This window comes from Protopterus annectens, chromosome 2.part2, assembly GCF_019279795.1.
Source record: "Protopterus annectens isolate FY-2018-M chromosome 2.part2, PAN1.0, whole genome shotgun sequence".
Classification (NCBI taxonomy): Eukaryota; Metazoa; Chordata; order Ceratodontiformes; family Protopteridae; genus Protopterus; species Protopterus annectens.
In genome coordinates, this window is record NC_056730.1 from 177,964,560 (window position 1) to 177,984,947 (window position 20,388).

Genomic DNA, 20,388 nt, shown 5'->3' on the forward strand with positions numbered 1-20,388 from the left:
CCTTGGGGTTCACCATCAACGAGAAGAAATCAAAGCAAACACCCTCCAGGAGGATTATTTTCCTGGGAGCACAGTTGGACACAGCATCCCAAATGGCTTTCCTATCCCCAGAAAAGCAGAGCTTTCTGACTCTCTACTTTACCCAGCTGGAATCCAAAAGTCACCTCAAAATGAGGAAGTTCCTGCAAGCCTTGGGGTACATGGCATCTTACATCCTTCTAATCCGTCTGGCCAGGTTTCCAATGAAGAAACTTCAGTGGCATCTAAAGAACCTTTGGTGTCAACACTCACAGCCTCTAAAGACCATTCTCCCTCTGATCCCCCAGTTAAGGGCTGAGTTCCTATGGTGGGCAGGGGCCTGTGTCAAGAACCAGGGTCTCCCCTTCATCATCCGCCCTACCGGGCAGACCATCACCACCAGCACCTCAGACATTGCTTGGGGCGCCCACCTAGTAGGCTGGTGCTCCCAAGGTCTTTGTGATGCCCAACACCTTCCAACCAGAAGGAAATGATGGCAGTGCAAAAGGCTCTGACATTCTTCAAACCCCATCTCAGGCCAGGGGTTCTCCTTATCAAAACATACAACACCACAGTAATGGGGTACATCAACAAGCAGGGAGAGACACAATCTTACCCTCTGTACAGGCTAGCCATGAACCTCTGGTTGACTGCCTCCTCCATGGGATTACACCTAATAGCCCAATACCTACCAGAGATCAACAACACCCTGGCAGACCACTTAAAGCAGACACTTACTGGACCCCCATGAATGACAGCTCCACAAAAAGATCTTTTTGCAAGTTACTCAAGTGTGGGGAAATCCGGAGGTGGATCTCTTTGCTTCACATCTCAACCACCATCTAAAGAAATTCTGTTCCAGGGAGTATCACCACCTAGCATGGAAGGTGGAAGCCTTGACCTTCCCTTGGAACTCCCTCTTCATGTATGCATTCCCCCTCTGCCTCTTATTCCCAAGGTACTCATCAAGATAAGGCAGGAGAGACCCAAGGCCATCCTCATTGCTCCAGATTGGCCCAGATAGCATTGGTACCCCCTTGCTGTGCAGCCTGACATCACAGCCTCCCAGGCAGCTTCCCCAGATCCCAAACCTCTTGATTCAAACAGGGGAGAATGCTGCACCCAGACATACAGACTCTCAAACTGTCAGCATGGCAGATACTCCCAAGGTAAGCAAAGGGCTTCTGCTAAGCGAGCAGGTCCTAGACATTATCACAGAGGCCAGAAGGCCAGCACCAGAAAATCTTGCACAGGGAAATGGAGAAGATTCTGCACCTGGAGCCAGTCGAGGGGGGCCAGTTCCTCACAACCATCTGTCCCTCTTATCCTGGACTATGTATTGGAATTACTCAATAGTGGCCTCCCCTTCTCTTCTGCTAAAATCCACGCCTCAGCCATTTGAGCTCATTTTAATACAGACCAGCCTCTGTTCTCTCATCCTTTGATTAAATAATTCCTCAGAGGGGCTTCTAATATCAGACCTCTCAGAAGGCCTCCTATGCCAGCCTGGGACCTAAATTATGTTTTGGAAAAACTAACCTTACCACTATTTGAACCTGCTGCTTCAGCAGAACTGAAATACCTCCCCTGGCAGACTGCTTTTTTTGCTAGCTATCACCTCAGCCAGAGGGGTTTCTGAACTTCAGGCACTGGTGGCCATTGAGCCCTTCATCATTTTCCATGCAGACAAGGCTTCCCTTAGGACTAACCCCTCCTTTATTCCCAAGGTGGTATCAAATGTGACTCTCAACCAGGCCATTCATCTGCCCACTTTCTTCCCTAACCCTCAAAACAAGGGGGAAAGAATTCTGCACTCTCTAGATGTACACAGACAGCTCAGATAGTACCTGGACCGTACTAAACCCTTCAGAAAAACAGACCAACTTCTTGTCAGTTTTGCCCAGTGGGCAGAGGGGAAGCCCATTTCCAAGCAGACTGTTTCCAAATGGATATCACCCTTCATACATTTCTGCTACAGATTTCATGGGAAACCTACCCCTAAGTCTATTTGTACCCATTCCACTAGGGCAGCCTCCACTTCCACAGCATTCCTCAGAGGAGTTCCCACCAGGACATCTTGGAAGCTGCCACCTGGACCTCGGTCCACACCTTTACAAAACATTACCACCTTCCTCTTTTCTCTAAGGCTAGGGCAAGGTTTGCCTCTGCAGTTCTGCAGGGCTTGCTTACCCATGCCTAGGTATCTATCTAATCCTTCCACCCCTCTCCTCAGTTTGGGAATCCTCCCACCGGTTATGACTGCAACAGTAAAACACAAAGAACATAGTATAATTGTGTACACTTACCATAAATGTAGATGTTCGAGTGTATTCACTGTTGCAGTCCAGGTTTCCCTCCCTCCTTCCCACTTATATCCTCTTTCAGTAGGGAGACATAAGCTTCTTGGGGTGGTTGTTAACCACCAGGACCACTTTGCCATATTTCCTGGTGCTTCTGACTAGTTAGGGCAAGAAAAACTGATGTAATGGCATCAGCTGCCTTGCTTTGTAGCACTGACGACCTGACGTCAGTCTATAGGTGACTGCAGCTGATGCAGAAAGACATTGACTCTGGCATTCAGGCTGGCCAAGGGCTACCACAGCAGGGATAACCCACAGGTGATGACTGCAACAGTGAATACACTCGAACATCTACATTTATAGTAAGTGTACACAACTGTACTGTCCTGTGGTTGTCTTTAGCCCGAGAGGCTATCTTGACCTTGTAAATGGCCTTGTTCCATTTAATTAGTACTCTTAGTTTCCTGTTTAGTTTAATTAGCGAACTCTTGTCATTATGAGAGTTGCTCTTTCTGATTTTGGCCATTACTTTTTTCTCTCTGATATATACCCTGTTAAGATTAGGATTCTACCAGTATGGTGTGTTTTGAGGGTTTTTTTTTTGGGGGGGGGGGGGTTACATCTGGTAGAGGAAGCAGCCTCTATGCAGCCATTTATATAGTTGTAAAGGGTTTCTGTGAACAATTCCGCATAGGTTGCTGTGATCTCAGTGTTCAAAGGGACATTGAACTTTGACAAACTGTCACTTAATAGGATGTTGTTTGCTTTAGAATAGTTCTTAACTTTTATAGGTTATGCTGGGTTTTCCAAGCTGATTTTTATTTCAGATGAGACAGCTTTGTGATCCAGCTTCACGAGTGAGGACTTGACATTGGGGTGGGGGGGGGGGGTGCAGTCTTTTGCCATATTGGTGACTACTAGGTCCAATATGTTTGAACCTCTGGGTGGAGAGTGCAGTATCTAGTCAAGGGCATATGTTTTAATACAGTCCAGGAAATGTTGTGCCTGCAAGTTGAAAGCAGTGTATGTTTCCCGGTCTATAGAGAGGTAGATGAAGTCTCCCATGAATAGGGTGTTTGATTGGATGGTGAGTGCCTCCATCAGGTCTAGATATGAGTTATGGGATTCTTGGGGTATAGGTAGTGAACTATAGCTTGCTAGGTTATGGTAAATTACTTTATCTGTGGTGAATTGCACATGGATGAACTCCAGACCATCATTCTGTTTAACCAACCCAGAGGTATACTTGCTAATGTAGATCGAGAGACACCTCCACCTTTAGTCCCTTGTCTGTGCAGTTAATGATCTAAATATGTGTTATGCACTGAAACTTTGAATTGCTGGAGTACTTTCTGTAAATTTAAACCATATCCTGGTAATGACACAGATGTCTATATTCTCCAGTGCGAGGAGAGCTTGTAGGGTGCAGAGCTTCTTGTTAAGGCTTTTAAACTAAAGCAGTAACACATTTAAGCTCCTTTGGCTTTATTTGCAAAGTTGGTAATTTTGTCAATTTGGTATTGCCTAAGAAAGGTTGTAAGGGGGTGGATAAAGTTTTAGCCACTATCCTGGAACCCAGGGAGGACAGGTGCAGACTATCCTTGGCAAAGCTGTTAACAATGTCTTCTCATGCTGACAAATATTGAATCCCTATGTAATGACACCAGAAACAATTGTTGAAGTCAATAATTTTTGTTCATACTGTGGCATCATGCTTGGTGAAGATAGAATGCTGCTCAATGCAAGGTGCATACATGTCTGCGACACATATTCAGAGAGGCCCCTATCAGTTAACTGAGTTTTCAGAAACTCGAACTCTGTGTGGTCGAGACCATCTGATCGAGCTTTTGAATCGAGATTGCGGTGCAGTGAAGACTGGGAAATTTACCCTTTTCCTCACTGTAGTGCAATCTCGGAGTTGGTATATATAATTTGCAGGGAGTTTGGGGGTGCAGGGGGACTTGACCCCTGCAAAAATATATACAAGGTAGATTTTTATGGGTTTTTTTAATGTTTGAGTTTTCGAAACTCGATCATATGATCTCTTCAATATTTTTTTTGAGTTTCCAAAAAGTCGATCATCTGACATAGACCCCTCCCTTCATATACTCCTGTGAGGCAACTTTCAGGACATTTACACCCATGTAGACTGTAATAGAATCATGCTGGTACCTGTGGTGCATTGACTTGAGTGCATGCATAACCTGGCAGATCCTGCCACCACATAAACAACTAACCATTATCGTCTCCTTGTCCAGTTAGGTGACTAGGGTATGTGTGTGTCATACAATGGAGTCCTGTATGATGAGGGTCCTGGGTAACATGTTTGCTTGCCTTGTGGTGTTATGGACTGTACCCTCAGCCCTAAATACACTACTTATGAAGTCACAACAACTTGGAGAAAAGGGATTGTTTATGTGGGTCTATGTCAGATGATCGACTTTTCGGAAACTTAAAAAAATATCGAAGAGACCATAAGATCGAGTTTCCGAAAACTCAAACATTTTAAAAAAAAAAATACAAAAAAATCTACCTTTTTTATGTGCCTTCCACAACACCCCCTGCAAATTATATATACCAACTTTGAGACTGCACTACAGTGAGGGAAAGGGTAAATTTCCCGATCCTCGCTTTACCACGATCTCCATTCAAAAGCTCTGAGTTTTCAAACACTCGATCATATGTTCTCGACCATATGGAGTTCAAGTTTCTGAAAGCTTCATCAACTGATAGGGACCCATTTATGTATATAAATGTATTTCCATTTTCCTCTAAATTGTTGCCACCTTGGAGATAGTATATTTAGAGATCAGGGAATAGAGGGTTGCAGTCCCCCTCCCAAAATGTCTTATGCAACACTGCTGTATAGTATATATTATAGACATATACAGGGAGACATCTCAAGCTTCTTCAGCAGCTCTACTTTCATTGCCCAGGTTTATGTACCCTACAGAAGCTCTGGTTGTACCACTGTTTTGTGCATCCAACTCTCCTCTGCCTGTTACCATAGGTGTCCCTCAGGGCTCCATACTTGGCCCACTACTCTTCTCTCTATTTACCAACCAGCTCTCATCCTCCACACCTAATGCCTCAGTAGTACAATATGCTGATGATACCACCCTGATTTGTGCAGCACAAACATTACATGAACTACACACCCTGACTCAACAGTCCTTCTCTCAAGCCAAGACTTGGTTCACTAACTCTCAGCTAATCCTGAATCCAAATAAAACAAAACTTCTCCTATTCAACACAGGTAGATCCAGTCCCCCATATGACACCTTCACCATCATATCCAGAAACAAAATAACAATCAGCACTACCCCCCACACTAAACTCTTAGGGGTAGAAATAGATTGCAACCTTAAATGTGACATTCTTATAGCTCAAACTATCAAAAAGGTTTATAAAAAGCTCGGTCTCCTTTATCCCAATAACATTTTTTTTACTAAACAAATTAAAGCCACCATAGCCAGAACACATCTGCTGTCTGCCCTCCTATACACATCTCCAATACTTACTAACCTCCACAAAACCAACCTACACAAGCTAGAAACCTGCTATAACAAGATTGCTAGATTTGCTACTGAAACCCCATGTAAGAACCATCACTGTGTAGCTCTCAAGCAACTGGGGTGGCTTGAGCTAACTCAGCTATTGAAACTCAACCAGTTGTCATTTGCACATAAAATATACTACCAACCAACTAAAACTCCAGCTCTACAAAATTTAATTATACCTTATTCCACCACTAGAACCTTAAGATCCAGCACCTAAAACCACCTAGAAGTCATCAAACATAACAATGATGCAGGAAAATCTCTCTTTAGCTATTCCACAGCTAAAGCTTGGAACTCCTTACCTTACCACCTAACCTCCATATACTCCACTACCCAATTCAAAAAGCTTCTCAAAGCATACTATATGAATTCCTGGTTATGCTCCTGTGACTCCCCAGGATAAACATTGTTCAGCTACTCATCCCTCATCTAAACCTAATCTCAATCTAATTTCCATAGAGCAAATTGTTCACCAAATATGTTTACTGTAGCTGCACCACCTATCTGGATATATAATAAAAACACTAGATTTGTCAAATAACATTCAAAGCTTCTTTGTGAAGTATTTTACTGGTTCTACCTACATATGAAACGATCTACTACGGTTCCTCATTGTGTTCTGATATGTGAAAATATCTGCAAATGTTTCTCGTATTTTTGCTGTAAGTCATCTTTTGCCAACTATTATTAATAGATATCTATGCTATATAACCTGGTGATTCATAATTTTTTGACCTGTGAAACTCTGAACTGTGTAATATGTGATTTGTACTTGTTTGACCTATGTAAAACTGTCTAAAATGTATCTGGACCTTTTGTCCCCGGGCCTCCACTGAAAAAGGACCTGTGTCCAGTCGAACCTTCCCGATAAACAAATGTGAAATAAATTAAATAAATAAATAAAATCTTACCTTCCAGCTTATTTGGCATTCTTCTTTTACACACTACCTCTAACACTTTGCACCAGTGGGCTGCAGCAACTGTGATCCTAGCTTTGACCTAATTTTTTCCTATTTGGTAACTTTACTATGTTTCTTAGGTATGCTTTATTTCATTTGACTTCTGAACATTCCCCTTATAACAAAAAACGGTTCAAGAGAACTTAAATGTCTGTTTTACCTCCCGTTATGCACAGTTGCTACAGTTTTGGTGGCCAGGCTGAAAACAATGCACAGGTCCTCAGGTTGTAGTGGTTCTTCCCCCATAGTCCAGGGCTATGATTTGGTTTGTAAAGCAAGCATTCACATTCTTTATCTTGGCATAAGAATATCGAATCATCTCACCTACATAGTGTACTTTCATAGGGCAATTCTGGATAAAATTTCAGAAACGCATGATCAGTTGCCTGCATATCAACTAAAAGGCCAAATGAAGACTTAGATGACCATAATTTCAGTAGTTAGCAAACAGATGACTAGGGTTGCCTGAAACTCTTTAGATGTTTGAGTAGTGCAGCAGGCAGGGAAGTGGCTACACCTAACCCTCTTTTAGTAAGGATTCTGACATCTTTCATTGGTTCCCCATTCTGTTGACCCCTGCTGTTTAGATCGGAAATGAACACCTACTTGAAGGAGATGAAAAATGATAGGAAGCTCCTTTCTGCTGCTGGTACCATATTCTAAGTGCCATAGTGTTCCTTTAAAAAAAAGAAAAAACAGAAGAGCCAGCAGAGATCCTGATATATCCAGTCCAAGTTAGGTTACCAAAAGGAGCAGCTACAAAGCCACAAATCTCTAGAGCCCACACAGAGCAGGAATCTGGTTTCAGTTAGTAAAGAAGGTCTTGGTGCATACAAAGGGCAAGCAAATAAGTGTCCCTTCTTTTGAGGAGGTCTTCAGCACTCCTGAATCCTGTCCAAGCCATCAACGTGATCTGACTTTGGATGCCTTCTGCAGTGGGTTACTGTTGAGTTTTCTTTTCTGATATGGGAAGCTTGGTACACTTATTTGGGTGGTATGTGGCCCTCCTGGTTCAAGCTTGTTAACATACATAAGGTTTGGTGGGTATGATCAGACCTTGTGCCACCCATTTCATTTCTGTCACTCACATACGTTCCGCCATCAGTCCTGATGTTTGTTATAGAAAATGTTTTCAGTGTTTGACAGCTCAAACACTGAAGATTTCTAAGTGTTCCTGCAGCTGACAACTTGAATATTTTTGTTTGTTAATTTACTTATTTATTTAGTCATTTGTTTTCCCTCAGGCCAGAATGACCATATTTTGCCTAGTACTCATTCTTAATTTCCAGGTTTTCCTTTCCAATGCAGTATCTGTATACCGTGGATCACTAACCAATTCCATTACTGGCAGAGTAGATAGGAGTAGTGGATTGTGAAGTGAAAGAGAGAGAAGAGACAAACACCTACAATGTAATTTTTCCTGCAATTTTCTGAGCTTCACCTATTCCTTTCACATGCTGAGTGACATTTCCAGGAGGGTGTACGTATATACATTGGTAGAGAGTTTTCCTAATTATGTGATGACTTATTCTCCATTTGCCAAGCCCATCTTGACATCTGAATCATGCTTCTATGCTACTGGTCCCTTGTCTGCACTTGAGATTGTCATATTAACCTGCCCCAGCACATTCTTATACCCTCCCCCTGGAAAAGTGATCAGGTATATGCTTCTTCATTCCCTTACCATCCCCACTTGACAACTCCAGTGTCGAGATCACTAGTTAAACCTGGGTCATCCAGATTACACTCAGGACTTCAGCCTTCTATGCTATGCAGCCAACATTTGCATTTGATAGATGATGATTCATGATCCAGGTTTACTGCCTGGAAAGACAGCACACTATGAAGCAAAGCTAAAAGTGTTGCTTCTTCAACACAGCCACCTACAGAAGAGTAATGGAAATGTCTGAAGCCTGCCTGACCTGCCTCAGACTGATAGCTGTGGATGATAGCCAGTGCAGGCACCATGAGGGGGGTTCCCTCTCATGATCTGCTGTCATGGCATAAGAAGTAAAGGATTCTGAGGCTAGGTATCATTCATGTTCTCCTAACTAGTCTTCCCACAGATAATGCAAGTCCCTCATGAGTTTTGAGTTGCCCATTGACTACAAAAGGCCAGGCTCTCAACTCTCATTCACTGATAAGAGTAACATGAGAAGAACATGACCAGCAACCGCATTGGGTGGTGCATCTTGGGGGGGGGGGGTGGACCTCTTCTTCCATGATATAGTATATATATATATATATATATATATATGAATCTGGTATGATGGTATAACGGGGTCCCCTGACTCTTCCAGTACTGGCTTGGTATTTGCACTTGTGACCAATTATTTTTTTTCCAACTCTTCCCCCACAATTCACTGGCACTGATACAGGAAATTGCTAGGAGTCATTTGCACCTGCTGCACCAACTGTGTTGGCCCAAATACTAGATGTACATCAAGACCACATAGTGCAATGTTAAACTCTTACCCATGTTTTTCTTTTTTTCCCATTCTTTTTCTCTCTCTTTTATTTTTTTTTAGTACTCCAGCATCAGCTGCAGCTTCCAGCAAGACCTCACGTGATGTAATTCATGTCTGAATCAGATGTTACTACAAGCAGGCAATAGGCACTAACACTCCTACCCACTGTCATGCCTGGTTGCATGCTCACAACTTTCACCAAGGATGTGAAAGTTTCCTTTATGGGCTTCTCTTTCAAGGGCTTGCTGGCATGTGGCCCAGATGTCAATGTATAAGTGAAAGCTGAATGGAAATGAGTATGATAAAATGCCAAATGCTGTAACTGTGATCCTCAGAGCAGCAGAATTAAAAGTATAAATGTGAGAAATATGTACACGTAAGGTTGTCATACTTGACAGTATTCTACCTACTCTAAGGTAGACTGATATCCAGTTACTACACAGAAGCAGCAGGAGGTGTGCAGGTGTAGACAGTTTTGACCCCCTAAAAATGCTTTAATGGTATACATATTTCAGTGCTGTTTTTTGACTCGGTTTAGTTTTAGGACTTATGGGAGCTGCAGTTTTGGGGCTTACACTTGGGATGAGGAGTCCCTTTCCTTCCAGGGATCAGGTTCTTACACATTTGGAAGACATGCCATTGGTATTGTATATCAACAAATGGGGAAGGGCTCTTACTATGTGGAGGAACCATGCTTTTCAAGAAATGATGTCTGATTCACATGTTCTCTTTCAGCAGTCTACATACCAGGTGTAGATGACTCTCTGATAGAGGATCTAACCAAAGCATTGAGCAGCATTCAACCCTCACCAAGGATGATGCCACAATATGAACAAAAGACGATTGACTTCAATAATTGGCTTAGTTTCTGGTGTCATTCCAAGGCTACATTATTTGTCAGCAAGAGAGGATATGGTCAACAGACCGCATTGCTTTTCCAAAGATGTCCTGCACCTGGCCCCTCTAGACTTTTGAATATTGGCTAAAACGTTGTCCTCCTTCTAGTGCCTTTTTTAGGCAATGCCAAACTGATAAACCTTCCAAAACAGTAAAGCCAGCCCAAGTCGATGCCAGAAGCCAAAACAAGAAATTCCACTCCCTCCAAGTTCTCCTCATCCTGGAGAATGTGGAGATCTGTGCAGTTACTGAGACACAGTTTAGAGCTGCAGAGAACACCCCAGCAGTGCAGGGCTACAATGCCCGCCACACATTCAACCCAACTACTGCACAGGCAGGGATCAAATACAGATGTGTCTCAAACTGTATCAAATTCACATTAAGACTAATCAAACAGGATGGTGCACTTTAGCTTTTCAGTATCCAGATTTCCACAGGCAATTTCCCAAACTGCATCCTTGCAAGCTATAGGTCACCTTCGATGACCCAAGAAACTCGTAACTCATACTTGGACTTACTGGAGGCCCTCATCATTCAACCCAATATTATATTCATGGGCAACTTCAACTATACCACTATAAACTGGGATACTATCACAACCCCAAACTTTCAGGTCCAGTGATTCCTGGACTTTCTAAACGCAAACACCTTGGACCAGATAATCCATATGCTCACTAAGGGTGCAAACATATCTGACCTGGTACTCATGAACATGGTAGAATGATATTCCCCCTTCTCCCCCAAACTGGTAAGGTCAGACAACAAAGCTGTCTCCTTCATAGTAAAAAACAATTTATTATTATGATTTCCTACAATTCATGTACAAACTAAGAGAAGACACTATTTCATACCTTGATGCAAAATTATTGAAGGATAGGACAAAAAAAATAAAACATAACAGCTAAGATCTTTGGAAAACCCACTTACTCAAATTATTTCCTTCATTACTCCAGCTACTTCCCCACCAAACAAAAAAAAGCTGTCATCAAGGGCAAGTTTGAGCGGCATGTATGGTTACACTTTTTAATGACTTTGTTGAAGAATGGGAGACACTTAAAAATATGTTCTTGAAGAGGGGTTACCAGGAGACCTTTAATAACAGCTTTATGAATGAGGTGATTTGTAAGAGGAAGTCTAATTTTTACCATCCTGTTTTGTGGGACTGTAGAGGACAGGGCAGTATATAACTGTGTTTATTGACATTAGAGGCCCTGGGGCAACTGGTAATGAAATTTCATATACCTGTAGTTTTACTACAACCTTCTCATTGGACTCTGAATTCATTCGGTGGGTGTTGAATAAAAACTGGGCATTACTATATGATAACACAGACGTAAGGAAGAACTTTTCTAAAGGGCCATTGGTTAATTATATGAAGAGCATTAGTATGAAAAATATGCTTGAATCATCATTTAAAAGAAACAAGGAAGGTGTGAAAAAAAGGTATGTTTAAATGTGGTTCATGCAAGTTTTGTAAAGACGTCTTGTGTGCCAATCATGTTGGGTAATAAAAAAGGAAACATGATATATTAATGGTAGGCACAATTGTCCGTCTAAAGGGGTTGTTTATGTGGCCCTATATCAGAACTGTTCAGTGTTCTACATAGGAAAGACTGAATGCATGCTGATAGAAAAAATTTCCGAACATTTGTATGCCAAAAAATGACAATAATACCCGGTTTAAACATTTAAGTGAATGCCTGGAGCATTGTTTTAAATTTGTGGTGTTAGATCAGCTTGATGTCAACAACAGGGGGGGGGGGTTCCTGGGGTTTAATTTTAGAGAAAAAAAAAGACTTGCTAGTCTTAATGGACATAACCCCCAGGACTAATGGGACTCGTTCCATCACTTCCTTACTGAAATTAAAAGCTTACCAACGGTATAAGTTTTTAAAATAAATTATTATGCATTTATGTGCAATATTCTGAAATGTTTTTTTTATAAAAATTGCTGTATTGTTCCTTTAATAATATTAATGCCTTTATTGTATTTTAGTTACATTGTTGCTTTAAAATATTTGGTGCAAAAGTGTCATGTGATTTCAAAAATTTTTAAATAGCAGTGTAGTATTTCTTTTTTATTATCTGAAAAAGTCTTAACAGTTACAGACGAAAGTGCTTATGTACTTGTTCTAAATAAATGTGGTGTAGTTTGCAGTGATCATGGAGCATTTGCGCTATTTGTTCTTTTTCCAACTGTCTTATGATGGTTTCATTCTCTCAGGACAGTCTTTAGCTCTTACCTTCCCCTTTCTTAGTGTCCTTACTGGATGGGCGTTACCCTCTACAGCTTCAGGTTTACATGGGGTCTAGTCTGCCAAGCAGTTAAGGAGGGTGTAAATGATATAATATAGGGGAATTTCTGGACTCATCATTAGCATATGCTTAAAAAAAAGTCTGTAAAACAAATGGAAACATTTATTTATCTAGGTAGGGTGGGTGAAATTCATCTACATGTATACTATGTTAGAAAACCAGCGCAAGCTATATCTGCTCATAAAACTGTATTTTTTTGTTAATTCCATTTGTAAGAGAGAGTTGGCACTTCCACCTAAAATTTCAGTCCACCTTTAAAAACTAGTGAGGTGCAGGGATTAAAGGAGGTCTTGCTTCCCTTAAACAGACTTAAAAATAAATATGCTTTTTTGAAACACTGATACATAACTTACCATGTAAATATAAACTCACCTCCATCACTGTTGAAGTAATTTAGCTGCTACTCAACACATGACCATTATAAAACACACACTGGAAAGATCATTGCAGTTTATTAACCAGATAGATACTACTAATTATTGCATTCAAGACATCTTCTTCCACCTCTGCTCCCTGCTTCAGGTTAAATACAGGGGAAAGTATAAGAGATCCATTGATAGGATTATCAAAATATTTACAGTTTTAAACTGTAAGTAACTCATAGTTTTGCAAATCGTTAAGACTATTTCAGTGTCTGATGTAATTCACATATGCCCATATAAAAATATATGTAAACAGGAACAAAATTGAGTAACATGGCCATGAGTGGCTTAAATGTTTAATACTGTGTAATCCTAATTTTGCCCCTAATAAACCCAGTGAGCTGCACATCTCTTAACTTTATCAAAATAGTAAGAGAATGTGCCAGGACATACTTGCATTTTCAGAAATCCTAAAGCACTCTTTTCCGTGCTACACTCGATGTTTAATTAATTATGGAAGTAAAGCACATTTGAAGTCATTTGTCTGTGAGTTTTGTTGGAAAGTAAGCACTTTAATTGCAGAGCTATTCTTCAGTCCCTCTCATCTCCTTGGCTTTTACTTCCATGATTTCTTCCTCAGTACTACCCTTCTACTCCCTATGCTAGTCATGCTGTGCCATCTTATGAGCCAAAACTGTGTTGTCTGCAGAGCCTTTGAATCCAAGAGTACAAGAAGGCAGGTTAGAAAAGTAATAAAATATGGCATAGCATCATACTTTACAGATATCTGAGATCATCTAAGTTTTTCCTCTTTTTACTTCTCTTAAAGCATAATTTTGTAAATGAGTGTACCACTTTCATAGTTGCCAAATAATCCTTTGCATCTAAATCAAGTCAGTTGTAATGTGTCCGTCAACAGGCAAATATAGAACAACAAAAAGTGTATTTTGAACCTGAGAACCACATTTGACAGTCTGTTTTGCTATACGATTACCACTTTGTATTCTAAATGGATTAGGTTTTAGGACGACTGCCAATGTTGTATGCATAACCAGTCCTGTAATTATGTCACCAGAAGATCACCTGTGTTCCTTCCACACCATCTCTGTTCAGCTGTCTTAAATCTGGAACTTTAAGGCCAGTTTCATCTCTGGATTAATGCAGGAAATTCTCATTTAAAAGTGTTATGCCAGCATTTTGTAGAGTTTACAGATTGCAGAAGAATATTTGATGAAATGTTACTAGTCTCTGTAACCATCTCTAGTGAAGAGAACTGATAAGTCACTGTATTTCTGACTAACCAAAATCATTTTTGCCCAACATTTTTTTAGCTTTTGACTGATCTAATGCTAGGTGTCTTTAGTAATGAGGCTAACAGTCAAAGATGAGGTCTGTGGCTGTACAGCAGGAAACACATTTAAAAGACATGGCAGTTCCCTGTCTTCTTTAGAGGCTCTGCAATTTCTACACTGGAACCTCATTCATGTTTCTTTTTTTAAGCTGAATGAAGTAGTGTGATTTTTAATAACAAAATATTCTATTATCAATTTTAACTTAAACAACAGGTGCATTTGGCTCAAATGCACATATACCTTCTACTTCCATCCCCCACCCCACATCACAATAGTGGCTCACCTGTGTCATCAGTGCACATTATATGCTGCAGTCCAGCATCCTTCTTCTCAGACTGCTAAAGCTAATGGCAGCCTGTGGTCCTTCTCACAATCTTAAGACTTCACATAGAGGGTTCAGCTTCACCCCTTCCCCAACATGCACCCATACATACAGAAAGACACACACACACACACATACATACAGACTAGCATACACACAGGAAGTGTTGTGCTCTACAGCTTGACATGGTAAAATATAATCTGGATGAAGGTAATTATAGTTATGATATGCTTATTAGAGGTGTCCAAATGGTGACATATGAAACAGAAAAAGGAAGTGTAAAAACAGAACAGATGAGGGACAGAAAATAAGGAGGTATGCAGATATTATTGCACTATTTATAATGGATAATTTGAGCAAAGACGCATTGAGTATAGCTGATGTTAGTTTCAGAAGACACGATATGAGATTAAAGGGTTTAGGTTACCAATAACTCCTGGTTGGAGGCTTTCATTGTATGCTGGAATTATTAGAAAACTGATGTGTTTTATTGTTATGGTTAGCTGGAAGCCTAGCTTACTTCCAAGGGTGTGAACTTTGCAAGATGTTATAATGTTTTTTTTAGGGAAGGGTCACATTCCTGTTTATGCAGTATAGATTGGAAGGGTAGTGTCTAGAAATTATAAACTGCTCTCTATATGTTGGATCTTTGCCCAGCTGTTTTAAAACATGAGTGTGACAATGAATTATACAAACACTCTGTGGTCTGTTTAAAGTACAAAAGATGTTTAGCTTTTATTTTGAGAAAAAAAATAATATACCTCTTTCAGGTGAATGTTGGGAAAGCACCCTTGTATACAGAGAGCTTGTTCTGCAAATTAAATTAAATGCAAACATTCTATCTGAGTTAAGTGAGTGTTAAAAGTGTTTTAAATATGAGGACAGCCAAATTACATTTCTTTGGACACTTGAACTTTGAACTGTTCTCATTCTATAATAAAATAATACACACACACACACACACACACACACACACACACACACACACACACACGCACATGTATATTTGTGTGTGTTTGTGTGTGTGTGTGTATATATATATATATATATATATATATATATATATATATATATGTACACTGTATATTATGTTTCTATATTTTTAGTTCATGTTATTGATTTTGGCTTCTATGTAACTGTTTAAGGAACATATGATACAGAATGTTTTTTATTCTAATGAAATCCTTATTTCATTCTGGATGAAAGCAATCAATAATTTTTTTTTTAATTTTAAACCATTCAGTTTATCATTTTTGGTCAGCTGGTGGACTATTTTTTTTTTTTTTGTTAACTATTAGTCATTATATTTTACCAATAACCCAGAATTGCTGTTATTTGTTCTCTGTCTGAAATTATTGTTAATGGATTCAAGGGGCAACAGCCCTTGTCAAATTGAAGATGCATGCTGGGTCTTTTTTCAGGCAGAGAGGAAACAGTGCTTGATAACTATTATTGCTGGATAAGAAAAAGTGGGAACCTTCCCTTGTTATGTCACACTTGGTCGTGGTCCTTGGTGTGAGCCCCTTGTGAGGGACATCTGCCACCTGTACAAATAACATCCCCTTACACAACTGCATTCCCAGCAACCTCTAGACTTCATCAGAGCTTTGACCACTGAGAATGCTCTTCAAACATATGATTCTCAACCTCACCCTCTCCTTTGTAGAGGACAGGAGGCAAAGCCTAGTCATTCTACTCCTCCATCAGTTCTTCCAGTGGCCTGGCTCACTAAATGAACCTGAGACACCTGGGAGATATTCTTATCTTTTTCCCAGAATGCTACAGAGCTGACAAGTGAGCTGATTATTGAGCACTCTTTTAAGATACCTTATTTGTAAGAAATAGGCTCCATGGGTTGCCTGAGAGGGTATTTTCTTTGAAATGCTTTTGAATTGCCACGTGACTTCACTTGTATAATATATAAATCATGTAGAATGCTTCAAGTGCTATTTTAATAAGGTTTCACACAAATGTACCATGTGATGTAAATTCAAAAGGAAAGAATTTCTTGCACAATTGGACAGATTCATGAATGCGTACACTAAGTGTACATAGTCTGTATTCAAGAACATCCCTACAGCATTTTTGTGCTGTCTATTAACGCAGAAAGATTTGACTAAGGGTAGATGTAGTCTACACATTGTAGTAACCTTTATGAATCCCCCTCGATATATATATATATATATATATATATATATATATATATATATATATATTTATATATATATATATATAATGTTGCAAAAAATCAGTAGGAAAACTAAAATCAAGAGGAAGAATGTAGGAGTTATGCTTTTTCTGTCTATTCACTCAGAATGGTGTAGACTTAGTGTAGGCATTCATGAATCTGGTCCCAATGTATTTTCATAACCAGACTACAGACCATATTTATTTGATTTTTTTTTTTTTTTTTTTTTGTAGTGAGCAGAAAGCCTGTGTCTGTTGAAAGACAAGCTGTAAAGAAACAAAATTGCTCACTGGAGAGAACACATCAGTGTCAGTTTTGTGGGAAAGATTTCCCCAATGTTCATGACCTTCGTGCACATGTGCGAGTTCACAGTGGAGAGAAACCCTTTAAATGCACAGACTGTGAAAAGCATTTTACTCAGCAAAGCCACCTTAAAGAACACAGACGAATTCATACGGGTGAGAAACCATTTAAGTGCCCCAATTGTGACCGGAGTTTTAGTCAGCGGAGTAACCTCCGAGTTCACCAACTAAGTCATAGTGAAGAGAAGCCTTATAAATGTGAATATTGTAAAAAGACCTTTGCTCAAGTGTGCCACTATAAGGAACACAGAAGGACTCACACTGGTGAGCGGCCATTCAAGTGTAATGAATGTGAAATGGATTTTAGCAGTCTAAGTACTCTCAGAAAACATGAACAAATTCACACAGGACAAAAGCCATACAAATGCACAGACTGTGAGAAAAGTTATAATCGTCCATGCCTCCTTCAAATTCACCAGCAACTTCACAAAGGAGAGAAGCCATACATGTGTTTGGAATGTGGTAGACATTATAGTTGTCTAAGAAATCTTCGGAAACACACTCAGATTCATAGTCAGTGATGAGACTTTGTTTTCAATATCAGATTAACATTCATTGTACTTCAATAAAAGAAAAAGAAACGGAAGCATTCTCTGAAATAAACTGCAGAAAGAAGGAAGAAAAAGCAAAATTGTCACCTTCCACCAAAGAGTTTTTAGATACTCATATTGGCAGATAATGTTCTAGAAAGTATTAGAACCATGAATGCTTTGTGTAGTTCTTGAGAATGATGAAATAACAAATATACGAGACACAGATAAACAAACTCACCTTACCAAAACATGCATCAGAGGTCTTGAAGTTGTCCAGGCTGTGTGGTTTGTAAAGTAACAGCAAGAGAAGAGTACAGGAAAGGTATTTGTAAGACCCCTTGAACATCATTTAAAATAACTGACTAGATAGCAACATCCTTTTGAAATAGACCTTCTGGATACTGGAATCTTCCAAACTTAATCAACCAAATGGATTCTAGTAATTGTTAATGCCTTGATGGGATCTGCTTCTGTTATTTAAATATACTGCTTATCCTTTAAAAATAAAATATATTAGAAAATAGCCTGAACAAAGTAAACATTTTGATTAGCTGAACTGACTGTGAAATTGGGTCAGTAAAATATATACCACCCAATCAGTTACAAAATCCAACTTCATTAAACAATGTTAGTGAGCAAATCAGCATCTAATACACTGTCATGCAGCATTAATGCAATGTTTCAGCACTGTAAACATAATAAGTGTTAAACCAAAAGCATCAGCTTTAACAAAAGAAAGAAAGAAAATAAACCAGTGAAACAGTAGAACTGTGCTAAAATCAGTACAGTCAGTGAGCAGAATGTCATCACAACAGTAACTGAAACAGAAGAGATGCACATTATGTCCAAAACAAAAATACAGTTCAAATCTTTAAAAATGAAAAAAGATGTCAGTTACAGAAAAGAACAAATATAACCTAGAGAGAGAGTGAAATAAAATAAATGAAAACTTACCAAATTACATTTCACAATGATGCATTAACTACAGACTGTGAAACAGAGGCTGTCAGAACTTTAGAAAATGACGAGGCTAGCAACACTACAATAGAAAGAGAAAGAAAGTAACATTAAAAACCACTATAAAATAAATTAAATTAAACTATAAATTAGAAAAAAACAGAGTGATAAAAATAGCTGCAAGGCATACAAAATTTAGCAACTACAAAAAAGTATCATAAAATACATACAAAATCCAGAAAAGCAAATAGAAAGAACCAGTTAAACTAGCAGCATCTACCTAATCATCATACTGATATATGTAAAAATTCAGCCAAATCAAAACAATAAGCAGTCGTGTTGAAACACACTAAAACTGCAACTAAATCACTATGTGAATTACGTAACTGCTACATGGTTTCAAGCACTGCACATATGCAATATGTAAATTAGAAAAAGAGAACATTGAAAAACACCAGCTAGAAACACAAAGTCTCTTCAAGAATAAAGCAAGAGAAATGATCGACCACCCTCAGAAAAGAACAGCAAAAAAGAAACCAGCTATATATGAAAACTAATTATAAAAATGTATTCACATTCCTTAGTAAACCCATGTAAATAAACAACCACGTAAACAACAGCTTCTACTCAAATTGATAAGAATAAGGCCAAACCAGTTGTAAATTAAGTGGGTATAAATAAAATAAATACATAAAATAGAAATATCAAAAACACTGTCATTAACATATCAGCTATAACTAAAAAATATACTCAAAGGAATATAAGAAAACAATGAAAAGCATCACAAAAAAAAACAAACTTCATAAAAAATAATACATTCCCAATATTAAAAAATAAAGTAACTCCTACTCCAAAACTATTCAAAAATTCAGATAAACATAATTTATAATGAAATACTATATCTAGAAAGAAACAATACAGCCTTTGAAATCCTTACTGAGGAAAACATTAAAAAATATTGCTTATAATAGAGAATCAGGTATAGTGGCAGGGTTTATGACTGTGCTGCCAGTGACTGTAGATTCACTAGAACAGTGATGGCAAACCTATGACACGTATGTCAAGGGTGACACACCATGACATTTGGGTAACACACCAGCGTTCACCAACACCTAAGTTACCAAAGAAACTGAATGAAGAAAAATATGTGACCCTGCATTTATCTATTAAAGTTCAGCAACAAAAAAGTCATTAATTGATAATGAAATTAAATGCAATGTGTTCCATATTTTTTCAGTTCAATTCAAAATTGCTAATAAAAGTAGGGTATTGTTTTGATGAACTGTTTTAAGCCCAATTATCAGTGAGCATATCATTTTCCCTATTATAAGTTATTGATTTTTCTTTTACTTTTATAATACATAGCAGCACACATAATTGGACTGTATTTTTTAAATAAATGAATGTGTAAAGAATTTTCTCTTTTGTTCATGGGGGGGGGGGGGGGGGTGACACACCAGCAGAGTCACGATAGGCATTTTCTGAAATTTTCACACACAGAGCCCAAAAGGTTTGCCATCACTGCACTAGAAAATTGGTCATCTGATGGTTCTCTTGGATAAGGAGGAACTGAGTAGTCAATGCCTATTCTCCTTCCTCGTGGAAACTGCAGGACTTTGCCACACATGGACACTACCAAGCATTGCCTGGGAACTGATTCCATGACTGCATGCATATTGTTGAGTCTTAGCACTGAGAGTAGGGACAACAGATGCCTTGCACTCAAACTCACATGAGCATACAGTATATTTTTCCCTGTTTATGGTCAATCCATCCCTCTTCCTAATTTTATCC

The 20,388-nt window shown here is 39.1% G+C and overlaps 1 protein-coding gene across 1 annotated transcript in view; it reads left to right on the forward strand.

Annotated features, from left to right (window-relative positions):
- The window catches only part of LOC122795589 (zinc finger protein 239-like), a 750,699-nt gene extending 732,956 nt beyond the window's left edge, over positions 1–17,743 (forward strand). Inside the window, exon 6 of the mRNA XM_044063843.1 lies at positions 16,976–17,743. Within this exon, the coding sequence (XP_043919778.1) occupies positions 16,976–17,625 (650 nt within the window). The 3' untranslated portion in view covers positions 17,626–17,743. The remainder of the gene's footprint in view (positions 1–16,975) is intronic.
- Positions 17,744–20,388: the final 2,645 nt, after the last annotated feature.